Source organism: Leucoraja erinacea, chromosome 37, assembly GCF_028641065.1.
Source record: "Leucoraja erinacea ecotype New England chromosome 37, Leri_hhj_1, whole genome shotgun sequence".
Lineage (NCBI taxonomy): Eukaryota > Metazoa > Chordata > Chondrichthyes > Rajiformes > Rajidae > Leucoraja > Leucoraja erinaceus.
Window position 1 is genome coordinate 10261342 of NC_073413.1, and position 14029 is coordinate 10275370.

A 14029-nucleotide genomic window follows, 5' to 3' on the forward strand; every position below is an offset into this window, starting at 1 on the left:
GAGATGTATTTAAGGCTCGAAGGGCCAGAGATAATTTCTATGTTTCTATGTGAAAATGAGAAACATTGAAAATAGGTGCAGGAGTGGAGGCCATTCGGCCCTTCGAGCCTGCACCGCCATTCAATATGATCATGGCTGATCATCCAACTCGGTATCCTGTACCTGCCTTCTCTCCATACCCCCTGATCCCTCCCAGAGCCACAAGGGTCACATCTAACTCCCTCTTAAATGAGACATCAAAAGAAAGCTCCTTCTTGTCGAGTCCACATACAAGATTAGAAGTTGTTCAGCCAGAGCTAAACAAACTTCTCGGCATCTGCATACAATGGTGTCTGCCTTGTGGTTTCTTGTGCGTGGTGGTAGAACGATTGGTGGAAACAAGGCCGTGACGTGAACGCTCTTTCCTTGACCCCATCAAAAGAGATGAGGTTCAAGGGAACTGTAAGCTAAACTAAGATTGCTCGCCGTTACTGCTGTGATGTGGCTTTCATCATGGAATAAACCTTTCCTCCCTCTTGTAGGAAAACCCATGCAATACCTGCGCTGTCTCTACTTCCGTATGAAAGACAAGGTCTTTAAAGGATCCAGACCATTCTCATCCATTCCACTCGAGGAGTTTTTAAAGAAGGAATTTGGGGAGAATACCAGGATGACAGATGTGTTAAAACCCAAGTAAGTTGATAGATTTCTCTGTTGAGACGGTAAATAAACCTTGCGACCTCTTTGTGGAAAAAGTGAGCCGCAGATGCTGGTTTACGCTAAAGGACACAGAGTGCTGGAGCAACTCAACGGGTAAGGCAGCGTCTTTGGAGAACATGGGTAGGTGACTTATCGGGGTCAGGACCCTGAAGAAGGACCCTCACTCTTCCATTTGTCCAGAAGTGCTTCCTGGCCCGCTGAGTTAAGGGCCTGCCCACTTTCACCACCCAATTCACGACCTCTGCCGAGTTTGCCCTTGACTCGTACTCGCAGCATGGTCGTCACGAGGTCGTAGGAGGTCGGGGCACGTCGTGATGCTGGGCGTAGGTACTCGTGGCATCAAGTAGGTCGGGGCGTTTTTGGAAAAATGTCCACGAGTAAAAAAGGTCGGGAATTAGGTCGTGAAAGTGGGACAGGCCCTCAACTCATAAAGACTTGACTTGACTAGAATTAGGCCATTCGGCCCATCAAGTCTACTCTGCCATTCAATCATGGCTGATCTATCTCTCCCTCCTAACCCCATTCTCCTGCGTAGGTGTACGGGTGTGGGGTGCGCATGTGTTTGTGCGCGGGTGTTTATGCGCGTGTGTACGGGCGTGTGCGCGGGTGTGCGTATGCGCGTGTGTGTGCGTATGTGTGTGTGTGTGTGTGTGTGTGTGTGTACACACACTGGGCCTTTTCCTCGTTAATTATATTGTATTTTCAGTGCACCGTGTTTACATATTCTGTTGTGCTTTGTTCCATCTGGGGCGCGTGTCAATGAAACACTGGTGACTCTTGTCTCTGTGTGTTCCTTGCCGCTTCCACCACTGACAGAGTGATGGTGACCGGAACCCTGGCCGACCGGCATCCTGGCGAGCTTCACCTCTTCCGTAACTACGACCCTCCGGAGTTGCTGCACGACCCGCCCTTCATGCCCACTGCAGAGTTCCAGCCTCGCACCCAGCCCAAAGGTACGGCTCGAAGGGCCGAATGGCCTACTCCTGCACCTAGTTTCTATGTTTCTATGGGCATCTGCTACACTGCCTGTCTACGTTTAATTCGCTGATCAAAAGAAGATTCTCTAACCTCAAGTAACCCTTGCTTTCCCTCCCTCTCTCTCCATCCCTCCCCCTTCCCAGTTCTCCCACCAGTACGACTGTTTCACTTCCTCTTTTCTCGCCCATCTTGTTGCAAATGTTTTCCTCGCTGTCATCGTCCGTACTGAATAGGACGCGAGCTTCCGGTGACAATCAGTTGAAGCTATCGCTTGTCGCAGTAGATGATGGTGGTAGCAGAAATAGTTCAGGATACTTCCAGTTTCCAGCCCCACGACGTGGAAGCTTCTGCTATAGGGACACTGTTCCCCTGATTACATTTGATCATATTCTGTCTGAAGAAGAGTCTGAACCTGAAACATCACCATTCCTTCTCTCCAGGTGCTCTGGTTCAAAGACGTGCAGGTTTGTAGGCTAATTGTAAATTGTCCCTAGTGTGTGTAGGATAGTGTTAGTGTATGAGTCGATGAAGGGCCTGTTTCCACGCTAAATCTCTAAAGTCTATAGATTAAGTTTAGTTTAGAGATGGTGTGGAAACAGGCCCTTCAGCCCACCAAGTTCGTGCCGACCATAGATCCCCGCACATTAACACCATTTACACCAAGCCAATTAACCTACAAACCTCTACATCTTTGGAGTGTGGGAGGAAACCGCAGATCTCGGAGAAAACCCACGCAGGTCACTGGGAGAGCGTACAACTTCCGTACAGACAGCACCCGCAGTTGGGATGGAACCCAGGTCTCTGGCGCTGTGAGGCAGCAACTCTACCGCTGCACCACCGTGCCGGCTTCCATTCTCCCATAAACAGTGGCAAAAGCTGGCGGGCTTCCCAGATGCTGGAATATTGTTCCCTGAGCTGCAACAATTAAAATTGCAGTCGGTGCCACAGATAGGTTTCTTTTAAACGTATGAAGAAAAAAATGGTGTGCGTGTGTTTATTTTTAAATGCACAATCCCAGATGTAAGACTGTCTAAGAATGTGTGCTGCAATGGAGATGGAATTTCCTTCGGCTTTGGTTTAGGAATGCACAACATGTTAGAAATGTTGTCAGCAGACTGACTGTTTTCTTATTCATTTTATAAGACGAGAGGCAAAGTTTAAAGGAGAAAACGTGATAATAGTCGGTGTCTTGACCAAGGTGCCGGGTTAGGGGTGGTGGAGTCAGACAGGATAGTTGTGCTTAAGAGCCTCTTAGATAGGCACATGGACATGCATAGAATGGACAAGGCACAAACTCCGTACAGATAGCACCCGTAGTCGGGATCGAACCCGGGTCTCTGGCGATGTAGCGACACCATAGAACCTTATTTACCCCAGGAGGGAAATTGGTCTGCCAACAATCATAAAACACAAAATATGTGAAACATGAAATTAAAGTGATGGGTGGAAGGGTTGGGGACGTGCAATGATTGGGGAGGGGGGTGGGGGTGGGGCTAGATCGGGTTTGATCCTGACTTCGGGCACTGTCCGTCTGGAGTTTGCACGTTCTCCCTGTGTCCACACTGTGGGGTTTTCTCCAGGTGCTCCGGTTTCCTCCCACATCCCAAAGACGTGCGGGGTTGAAGGTTAATCGGCCCTCTGTACATTGCACACAGTGTGTCGAGAGTGGGGGTGAAAGGGGCGCCCCAACCTGTCGGTGAAAGGTCGGAGACTTTAGAATGAGTAGCTTATAAACTTAGAGAGGCGTATTAGATTAGATTAGATTAGACTTTATTAATCCCCTTATTCAGGGGAAATTCAGATGTCCTTGCAGCACACTAATAAAAATACAACATAGTATTCATGAAGAAATTCAACACCAAACATAAAACATCCCCCCACAGTGATCCCCACTGTGGGGGAAGGCACAAAGTCCAGTCCCCATCCTCTTGTCCACCCAAAGTCGGGCCTATTGAGGCCTCCACAGTCGCCGCCACGGCGCCCGATGTTCTCGCCGGGTGATGGTACTCCGGCGTCGGGAGAACCCCCAGCGGCTTGAGGTGCCAGGAACGGCCGCTTTCCCACCGGAGCCCGCGGCTTCCAAGCCAAACTGACCGCGCCGGACGGAGCTCCGCACACTGGCGATCTCGGCGAGAGATCCCAGGCTCCGGGATGTAGGTTCAACGTCGCAGCTGGCCGCTCCGCAGAACCGATCTTGATAGTGTCCTCTGTGATGTTCAAAGGAAAGACTCTGAACTCATGAGTATAAGATCATGAGAGGAATAGATCACAGTCTCTTGCCCAAAGTAGGTGAATCGAGGACATAGGTTCAAGGCGAAGGGGAAAAGAGGGGTAACCTTTTCACACAGAGGGTGGTGGGTGTATGGAACGAGCTGCCAGAGGAGGTAGTTGAGGTTGGGACTATCCCAACGTTTAAGAAACAGTTAGACAGGTCCATGGATAGGACAGTTTGGAGGGATAGGGACCAAACGCGGGCAGGTGGGACTAGTGTAGCTGGGATAATAGACCATAGGTTCAGTAGTAGGCCATTCGGCCCTTTGAGCCAGCACCGCCATTGACTGTGATCATGGCTGAACATCCACAATCAGTACCCCGTTCCTGCCTTCCCTCCATATCCCCTGACTCCTCTATCTTTAAGAGCTTGATCTAACTCTCCCTTGAAAAAGGCCATGTTGGCCGGTGTGGGCAAGTTGGGCCGAAGGGCCACGCTGTACCATTCTATGACTCTCTAAACGGCTATTTGAAACCACGATCGGCACAAAAAGCTGGAGTAACTCAGCGGGACAGGCAGCTTGTCTGGAGAGAAGGAATGGGTGACGTTTCGGGCGGAGACCCTTCTCCACACTGATGTTGAATGTGATTTGAAGCCTTTGTCGTTGTCTTTCTTCTAAACAGACCAGCTGGTGTGGCGAGCTGCTCGTTGTAGTGGTGCAGCCCCAACGTACTTCCGTCCCATGGGCAGATTTCTGGATGGGGGGCTTCTCGCAAATAACCCAACACTGGATGCAATGACTGAAATACACGAGTATAATCAGAACCTGAAGAGAAAGGTACGTCTCATTTAGTTTTTAATTCCCTTCTGCTAAAGCCACTGTCTCAAAGCGCCGGCTTTGATCCTTTTTGTTCTGTTTGTTGTCACAGGTACAGTGAAAAACATTTGTTGCCAACAATTAAAATGTGGATTACAGAAATGTCTATTTAAGAGGGAGTTAGATGTGGCCATTGTGGCTAAAGGGATCAGGGGGTATGGAGAGAAGGCAGCTATGCTAGAAAAAACTCCCCGACCTACTTGATGCCACGAGTACATACGACTAGCATCACGGCCTGCTACGACCTACCTACGACCTCGTGACGACCATGCGGCGAGTATGAGTCAAGGGCAAACTCGGCAGAGGTCGTGAATTAAGTTGGGACAGTGGGACAGGCCCTTAAGTGTGCGGGGATCGCTGGTTGGCGCGGAATTAGTGTGATGTAGATCAGTATAACGTAGACTAGTGTAACGTAATGGAGAGAAGGCAGGTACAGGAAACTGAGTTGGATGATCAGCCATGATCATATTGAATGGAGGTGCAGGCTCGAAGGGCCGAATGGCCTACTCCTGCACCTATTGTCTATGTTTCTATGTTTGAGACCTTACACGTGGAAAAAATTAGACTTGTCTTAATTGACAAATCAGAACTATTTGCTAGAATATGGTCTCCATTTATTGATTTTCTAAAGAGGTAAACTGGTTCAACACGGCACGGAAACTGGACTGAAACTTGAGTTCAGGACTGGATGAATAATTACACCTTACTATCTCCAGAACCGTGTGATTGGTAATATCCTTTGTTTTTACCCTTCCCTCTCCATTAGTTTCTAGTTTGTTTTTCTCTTCTTATTTCTTTCTTTCTCTACAGCTCTATCTTTCAAAAAGTTTAATAAAAAATAGAAGCTTTGTATGTATGTAATTGGTAAACAAATCGTGTTTTGCTATTATATGTAAATGCTTCTAATAAAAATATTAATTTAAAAAAAAAGCTTTTGTTGCGTGCTAACCAGTCAGCGTATAGATTATGCATGATTGCATTCGAGCACCGTGTGTGGATACATGATAGTTACTCCAGCATTTTTGTCCACCATCGATTTTTCCAGCATCTGCAGTTCTTTCTTAAACATCATAAAGGAATAACGTTTAGTGAAAGGTAAAGCCGATCAAAGGTTAGTCCGAGGGTCACCAATGAGGTAGATAGTAGTTCAGCACTGTTCTCTGGTTGTGGTATGATGGTGCAGTTGCCTGATAACAGCTGGGAAGACACTGTCCCTGAATCTGGAGGTGAAGAAGGGTCTCGAGCTGAAGCGTCACCTATTTCCTTCGCTCCATAGATGCTGCCTCACCCGTTGAGTTCCTCCAGCATTTTTGTCTACCTTCGATTTTTCCAGCATCTGCAGCTCTTTCTTAAACACTGAATCTCGTGCTGTGTGTTTTCGCACTTCTGTGCCTTTTGCCCGATGGGAGAGGGTAGGAATTGTGGAGTGTTTCAGCTTTTGAGAGTCTAGAAGTTTATTAAAATTAAAATGTGTTCACTGTGCAGGGCCGAGAAGGTCAGGTGAAGAAACTAGGCATTGTGGTTTCACTTGGAACGGGGAAACCCCCACAGGTGCCTGTGTCCTCTGTTGATGTGTTTCGTCCATCCAACCCTTGGGAGCTGGCCAAGACTGTCTTTGGTGCCCGCGAGCTGGGCAAGATGGTGGTCGACTGTGTGAGTACAAATTATAGAAGCATGCTCACTTTCACCACTCGTTTACATGGACCGTATGTGTATATGTGTGTGTGTATGTGTAATATAGTGTGTACAGTATGTAATAGTGTGTGTGTGTGTGTAATATAGTGTGTACAATATGTAATAGTGTGTATATGTGTGTAATATTGTGTGTACGGTATGTAATAGTGTGTGTGTAATGTGTGTGTACATATGTAATAGTGTGTACAGTGTGTAATAGTGTGTATAGTATGTAATGTGTATATGTGTGTACAATATTGTACAATACAGTATTTATTTGTGTGTCATTTGTGTAATATTGTGTTCAAACGAAAATATGGTTTCTGTGTGTGTACATAAGTGTGTATAAGAAGAAATAGTGTGTGTGTGTGTACACAAACATGTGTCACAGTAGCGAAGCTCCTCCTCGCTGTGTGGTGGCAAATTCTTATGTACAATAGTATACAATAGTGTGTGTGTGTATATAGTGTGTACATTTGAACCCAGTGTGTTCAAACGAATATTGTGTTTGTGCAGTCTATGTAATAGTGTGTGTGTGTAATATAGTGTGTACACTATGTAATAGTGTGTGTGTGTAATATTGTGTGTGTACACTATGTAATAGTGTGTGTGTGTAATATAGTGTGTACAGTATGTAATAGTGTGTGTGTGTACACTATGTAATTGTGTGTAATATTGTGTGTACACTATGTAATAGTGTGTGTGTGTAATATTGTGTGTACAGTATGTAATAGTGTGTGTGTGTGTAATATTGTGCGTATAGTATGTAATATAGTGTGTGTGTAATATAGTGTGTGTGTAATATAGTGTGTGTGTAATACAGTGCGTGTGGGTGTAATATAGTGCGTACAGTATGTAATAGTGTAATGTCTCCATAATTCTAACTGCATTTTTAATGTCTTCATTTTACACTTTTTTTGCCGAGAAATATTGTTTTTTTTTTTTTTGCCCTCGCCCTTCCTTTGCTTCCCCCCCCACACCCCCCCCCAACCCCCCCCCCCCCCCCACCCCACCCCCCCCTCTCCCAAAGCAAGCAACTATTAATGGAACCTTTAACATCTGATCTATAGTGCACTGATTCTGATGGCAGAGCTGTGGACCGAGCCAGGGCTTGGTGTGAAATGGTGGACATTCTATACTTCAGGTACATATTCCATGGAATTAACCAGCTGGCCAATTCACTGTTGAGTTTGATGTTGCTATCCTGCAGTACGTTCTTGAGTTCATAAGTTGTATGGGGCAGAATTAAGCGATACGGCTTTGCAGGACGTCACGAAATAGGAGCATAGAAAGCATATCTTCCTCGATATTAGCAACAGCAAACATTCTGGGATTAAAGGGCCTGTCCCACTTGGGTGTCATTTGCCCGTCATTTATCTATTTATTTCTTTATTTATTTTTAACCTCAGAGTTATTTGATTAGAAGCAATGTACATACATCTTAATCATAATATGCAACATATTACATTTCTTGTACAACTTCTCTTTGCGCGTCATTTATGCGACACCATTTACGTGTCACGATGCACGTATCACGCGTACATGGCACGTGGTGAGGCGTGGTGGTGTAGAATAGAATAGAATAGTTTCTTTATTGTCATTGTAACATGAACCATGTACAACAAAATTTAAAAAATGTCAGCCAGTCAGTGCACCATTCAAACATTTCTAAAAGCTAACGATACATACAAGATAAAATATTAAAAGATAAACTAAAATAAATATAATGAAAATAGCACGCATAAACACCCAACCCTCCATCCTTCTGTCGATTTCACAGTGTACCACAGTCCCTTAGTATGTATCGTCCCTGCGTTCCTTGGCGGCTACATTTAGTGCTTTTATAGCAGTGGGGTAAAAACTGTTTAGGCAGTGACCCAGGATTTTGGGATTCACAAAATCTTTGCGCTTCATCCCAAGGCCATTAACAGTCCGAATAACAGTGTGAGCTGCAGGCAGGCAGTTCAAACCTATTGCCTCTAACCTAGTTGTAATTAATAGGCGATGTTTCGGGTCGAGACCCTTTTTCAGACTGAAGAAGGGTCTCTACCCGAAACGTCGCCTATTCCTTCGCTCCATACTCTAAACTAAATTGAACTAATATTCACAGAACCTCTTCCCATAAAGAACAGAGCAATCTGTTTTAATACCATGAGAAGGGGCCGTATGGATAGAAACATAGACAATAGGTGCAGGAGGAGGCCATTCGGCCCTTCGAGCCAGCACCCCCATTCAATATGATCATGGCTGATCATCCAAAATCAGTACCCCGTTCCTGCTTTCTCCCCATATCCCTTGATTCCATTAGCCCTAAAATCCCTGTCCCACGGTACGAGTTCATTCCAAGAGCTCACCCGAGTTTAATAAAAATTAAACTCGTGATAAGCACGGAGAATGAACGTAGCGGGTACGTCGGAGCTCGGGGACGTCTATTAGCGCTAACGGCAGGTACTTGGGAAGACTCGCTAACGGCAGGTAAGCACGGGAAGACTGGTGAAGATTTTTCAACTCGTTGAAAAATGCCCACAAGAGCCCCGAGTACCGACGAGTGGCCATTACCGTAAATCTCCGAGTTGGAATCAGGGCAAACTCGGGAGAACTCGTGGAATGAACTCGTACTGTGGGACAGGGATTTAGGAGCTAAATCTAACTCTCTCTTGAAATGATGTTCTTGGCTGGGGTTTGATTTGGTTTGTTGTTACTTTCCAGGTTGAACTCTCAGCTGAAGACAGACGTGATGCTGGATGAGATTGACGATGCTATTTTAGTCAACATGTTGTGGGACACTCAAATCTACATCCACCAGGAGAGGGAGAGAATCAAAGAACTTGCCCGCCTTCTGTTAAGTGCTTGATATTTGGGGAATGAAGATCGATTGTTGACTAACTGACTAAAACGTACTCCCATTGTGGCTCGAACTGCCAGAATTCTTTACATTTATTTAATATTTATTCTTTTATTTAACACGCCTGTGATTACAACAAAATAATGGTACCTTGCAGCATCTTAACCCAAGAAAAACACAGAATGCCTTCGAGAGTTTGTGCAAGAAGGAACTGCTGACGCTGGTTTAAACCAAAGATAGGCACAAAAAGCTGGAGTAACTCAGCGGGACGGGCAGCATGTCTGGAGAGAAGGAATGGGTGACGTCTCTCCAGAGATGCTGCCTGTCCCACTGTGTTACTGCAGCTTTTTGTGTCTGCGTTCGAGAGTTTGGTACCTTGCGAAAATGAAGTCAAGAAGATGCTGCTAAATAGTTCTTCTTCTTCTTATGTGTGCCGTGCACAGCCTCTAACAAAACATTTGTTTGTGCATGTCTTGTTGATTGCGTTAGTCGAAACAGGGTGGACCACGGGAAGGTTGCAATCTCCCACCCCTGGTCAATGGATGCTTGATGGAATGCTTCTGGTCAGAGGAAGGCAGATCTGGCTAAAGATCCTCACAAGTATTTATCAAATCAGTTGGAAGCCTTTGAGCTTTTGGAGGGAAGAGAATCCGGGAGCCGTCTGCAGTTGTGTATCAGAGCTGTCAATGGTACATTGTACATGTCCAACATCGAATGTCCGGCACCTCCTTTAATCCACACTCGAAATCCCCCCCTGGAAAATGTGGTGCCGAGGTTGACCTCGTCAGGACTTCCACGGCTGATCGATGGGTCAGTTGCCCCTCTGGCCTGGGCTCCGGAACCCTGGCCTGGCTGGAGCCGGCAGACCCATTCCCACAGCCGACTCCACGGGCCAGTATCTCCCCCCACCCCCAGCTGGAGAAGCAGAACATTCTGGTACCTCTCGGAGGCCGGGACCTCTGTTGCCCCAGCAACACGGATAATCAGAGAACCAAGGGTGGCGGGAAATCAGTGGTGGACCCGTCATTGCATCATCGGTCAGTGTGAGTTTTATAAAATGTCAGGATATATTAAACAGCAATGGTAACGCTGCAGAATGATCTAATATGCCTTGTTATATCTCTCTATTCTCCCCCCCCGTCCTGCTTTGTCCTGCCTCGCCCCCTTCTTCAGCTTTATTCCACGCCCCCCCCCCCCCTCAATCAGTCTAAAGGAGGGTCTAGACCCATAACGCCACCTAACCCTGTTCCCCAGAGAACTAACAACCTTCCTTATGTTTTGTAAAGTATCTGAATGTTTGCCGTTCATTTTGTCGTGTTCTATGAAGGCTGCGGATAAATGCTGCTTCACTAAGTCTCTGGAAGAGCTACAGACAAACTGTGCCTTTTGGTCAGCAAAGTATTTCAATTTAAACCATGTAAAGAGGGCAGTTAAAGCTGGAAATACGGCCACTGTCGACTTGTTCATGAAACATGTACTAATATTGTACGATGTGATTTGATTAAATAAATTAACCCATCTAAATGGATTTAATTCAGTTGGTTGGGCTGGACCAGAAGAAGGGGAATTGTGTCTTCATGGAAGCGTAATAATTTATATAAGATGACCACCCTCATCTCATCTCATTCACCTCTGGCACCAAGTTATAGGAAAGATGTCGCCGAGCTTAGGTGAGAAAAAACATTTTCACCCAGAGAGTTGTGAATTTGTGGAATTCCCTGCCACAGAGGGCAGTGGAGGCTAAGTCACTGGATGTATTTAAGAGAGAGTTAGATACAGCTCTAGGGGCTAGTGGAGTCGAGGGATATTGGGAAAAGGCAGGCACGGGTTATTGATTGGGGACGATCAGCCATGATCACAATGAATGGTGGTGCTGGCTCGAAGGGCCGAATGGCCTCCTCCTCCACCTATTTTCTATGTTTCTATGAGCTGGAATGGATGCAGAGAGGATTTACGAGGATGTTGCCAGGACTAGAGGGAGTGAACTCCAGGGAGAGGTTGGGGCAGGCTGGGACTCTATTCCTTGGAGCGCAGGAGGATGAGCGGAGATCTTAATATTGGTGTACAAAATCATGAGAGGAATAGATCGGGTAGACGCGCAGAGTCTCTTGCCCAGAGTAGGTGAATCGGGGACCAGAGGACTTGGGTTTAAGGTGAAGGGGAAAAGATTTACTATGCGTCTGAGGGGTAATTTTTTTTCAGAGGGTGGTGGGTGTATGGAACGAGCTGCCAGAGGAGGTAGTTGAGGCTGGGACTATCCCGAAATGTAAGAAAAAGCTATGGGCCTTCCCACTTAGGCGATTTTTTTAGGCACCTACAGATGACAAGTTTGTCGCCACATGTTCGCCAGGTGTAGTCTCTCCTCAGTCGCACAAAAAGTCATAGCGTCTTCCTGGTCGCAGCTAAATTTTCGACATGTTGAAACATTTTCAGCCACAGTGGGTTTGACGCCAATGAGCCCAGCTCGACTTCTCCTGACGTAGGTGCTGTCCTGTCCTAGGTTGTCATGTGTCCCTGTATAGGACAATGAAATTCTTGCTTTGCTTCAGCACAACATAACATAGTAGGCATTGACTACAAAACAGATCAGTGTGTCCATATACCATGCTATAAATATATACACACATGAATAAATAAACTGGTAAAGTGCAAATAACAGAAAATGGGTTATTAATTAGGTCCACTGGGTTATTAGGTAGGTACATGGATAGGACAGGTTTGTAGAGAAATGGACTTATCCTGGAAAATTTCACTCCATAGCTACCCCATGAGAGGTTTGCCATTTCTGTACAAATGTTATCTTCCCAATGAGAGGCCAAGTTCACTATTATTCACCGTTCTTTGCACCGACCAGCGATCCCCGCACACTATCCTACACACACTAGGCACAGTTTAACATTTCTACTGACGCCAATTAATCTATAAACCTGGACGTCTTTGTACCTGGACATTCTGCTTACAATCCAGTAAAATGAGACTACAGATAAGCACAAGTGTAGATAAGTTCAAAAGTCCACTGATTGTAGTGTAGGAATCGTAGACTTCAGTAGACTGATTAGCACGCAACAAAAAATTTTACGAGCACGGTGGCACAGCGGTAGAGTTGCTGCCTTACAGCGAATGCAGCATTAGGCCGAAGATCGACACTTGAAAGCATCCAGAGAACCTGCCTCCGACCTACAAACCTGCACGTCTTTGGAGTGTGGGAGGAAACCGGATTAAGAATAAGGAGTAAGCCATTTAGAACGGAGACGAGGAAACACTTTTTCTCACAGAGAGTGGTGAGTCTGTGGAATTCTCTGCCTCAGAGGGCGGTGGAGGCCGGTTCTCTGGATGCTTTCAAGAGAGAGCTAGATAGGGCTCTTAAAAATAGCGGAGTCATAGAAACATAGAAACATAGAAAATAGGTGCAGGAGTAGAGGCCATTCGGCCTTTCGAGCCTGCACCGCCATTCAATATGATCATGGCTGATCATCCAACTCAGTATCCCATCCCTGCCTTCTCTCCATATCCCCTGATCCCCTTAGCCGCAAGGGCCACATCTAACTCCCTCTTAAATATAGCCAATGAACTGTGGCCTCAACTACCTTCTGTGGCAGAGAATTCCACAGATTCACCACGCTCTGTGTGAAAAATGTTTATCTCGGGGGATACGGGGAGAAGGCAGGAACGAGGTACTGATTGGGGATGATCAGCCATGATCACATTGAATGGCAGTACTGGCTCTATGCCTACTCCTGCACCTATTGTCTATTGTCTAAAACCCACGCAACTCATGGGGAGAAGGTACAAACTCCGTACAGACAGCACCCGTAGTCAGGATCGAACCCGGGTCTCTACCACTGTGCCACCGCACCGGTAGATAATAGACAGCTGTCTATCCTGTTAAATAGAGGAGAGCCCTAAACACTGGCTTGCCATTTAAATTAAACTCATTCAGAAGGCTATTGCGAAATAAGCAAAGTTTATTATTCTGTAGGCTAGACTGTCTAAACCACTTTATAGCTTTCCTGGACAAATTCCACGGTTATGGCCAGCTGATAACGAGGTGGATGAGTTAGATGTGGATCTCGGGGCTAATGTCAGGGGATATGGGGAGAAAGCAGGAACGGGGTACTAATTCTGGATGATCAGCCATGATCACATTGAATGGCGGTGCAGGCTCGAAGGGCCGAATAGCCTACTCCTGCACCTATTTTCTATGTTTCTATGTTTGAGACCTTACATGTGGAAAAAATTAGACTTGTCTTAATTGACAAATCAGAACTATTTGCTAGAATATGGTTTCTATGATCGTTTGGTCTGGAGTGTTGAGGGGTGCCCTACACACTGGTGGTGCAGCGGTAGAGTTGCGGCCTCACAGCGCCAGAGACCCAGGGTCAATCCCGACTACGGGCGCTGTCTGTACGGAGTTTGCACGTTCTCCCCGTGACCTACGTGGGTTTTCTCCGAGATCTTCGGTTTTCCTCCCACACTCCAAAGACGTGCAGGTGTAGGTTAATTGGCTTGGGTTTGTATACTTGATATATGTGTAAATTGTCCCTAGTGTGTGTAGGATCGTGTTAGTGTGCGGGGATCGCTGATGGGTGCGGACTTGGTGGGCCGAAGGGCCTGTTTCTGCGTTGTATCTCTGAACTAAACTAGTTAACAATTTTTGTTTTTTTACCGAAGCCAATTAACCTCCAAACCTGTACGTCTTTGGAGTGTGGGAGGAAACCGGAGCACCCGGAGAAAACCCACCAGG

At 46.3% G+C, this 14029-nt stretch overlaps 2 protein-coding genes across 4 annotated transcripts in view; both read left to right on the plus strand.

Annotated features, from left to right (window-relative positions):
* The window catches only part of pla2g6 (phospholipase A2, group VI (cytosolic, calcium-independent)), a 37830-nt gene extending 26978 nt beyond the window's left edge, over positions 1-10852 (plus strand). For all 3 annotated transcript variants that reach the window (XM_055663352.1, XM_055663355.1, XM_055663353.1), the window contains 6 exons: positions 522-672; positions 1516-1652; positions 4573-4727; positions 6252-6419; positions 7511-7584; positions 9150-10852. In XM_055663352.1, the coding sequence (XP_055519327.1) occupies positions 522-672; positions 1516-1652; positions 4573-4727; positions 6252-6419; positions 7511-7584; positions 9150-9294 (830 nt within the window). In that variant the 3' untranslated portion in view covers positions 9295-10852. The remainder of the gene's footprint in view (positions 1-521; positions 673-1515; positions 1653-4572; positions 4728-6251; positions 6420-7510; positions 7585-9149) is intronic.
* Positions 1-14029, plus strand: part of LOC129713715 (cytochrome P450 3A29-like) — a 116445-nt gene that overhangs the window by 54446 nt on the left and 47970 nt on the right. The window lies entirely within an intron of this gene.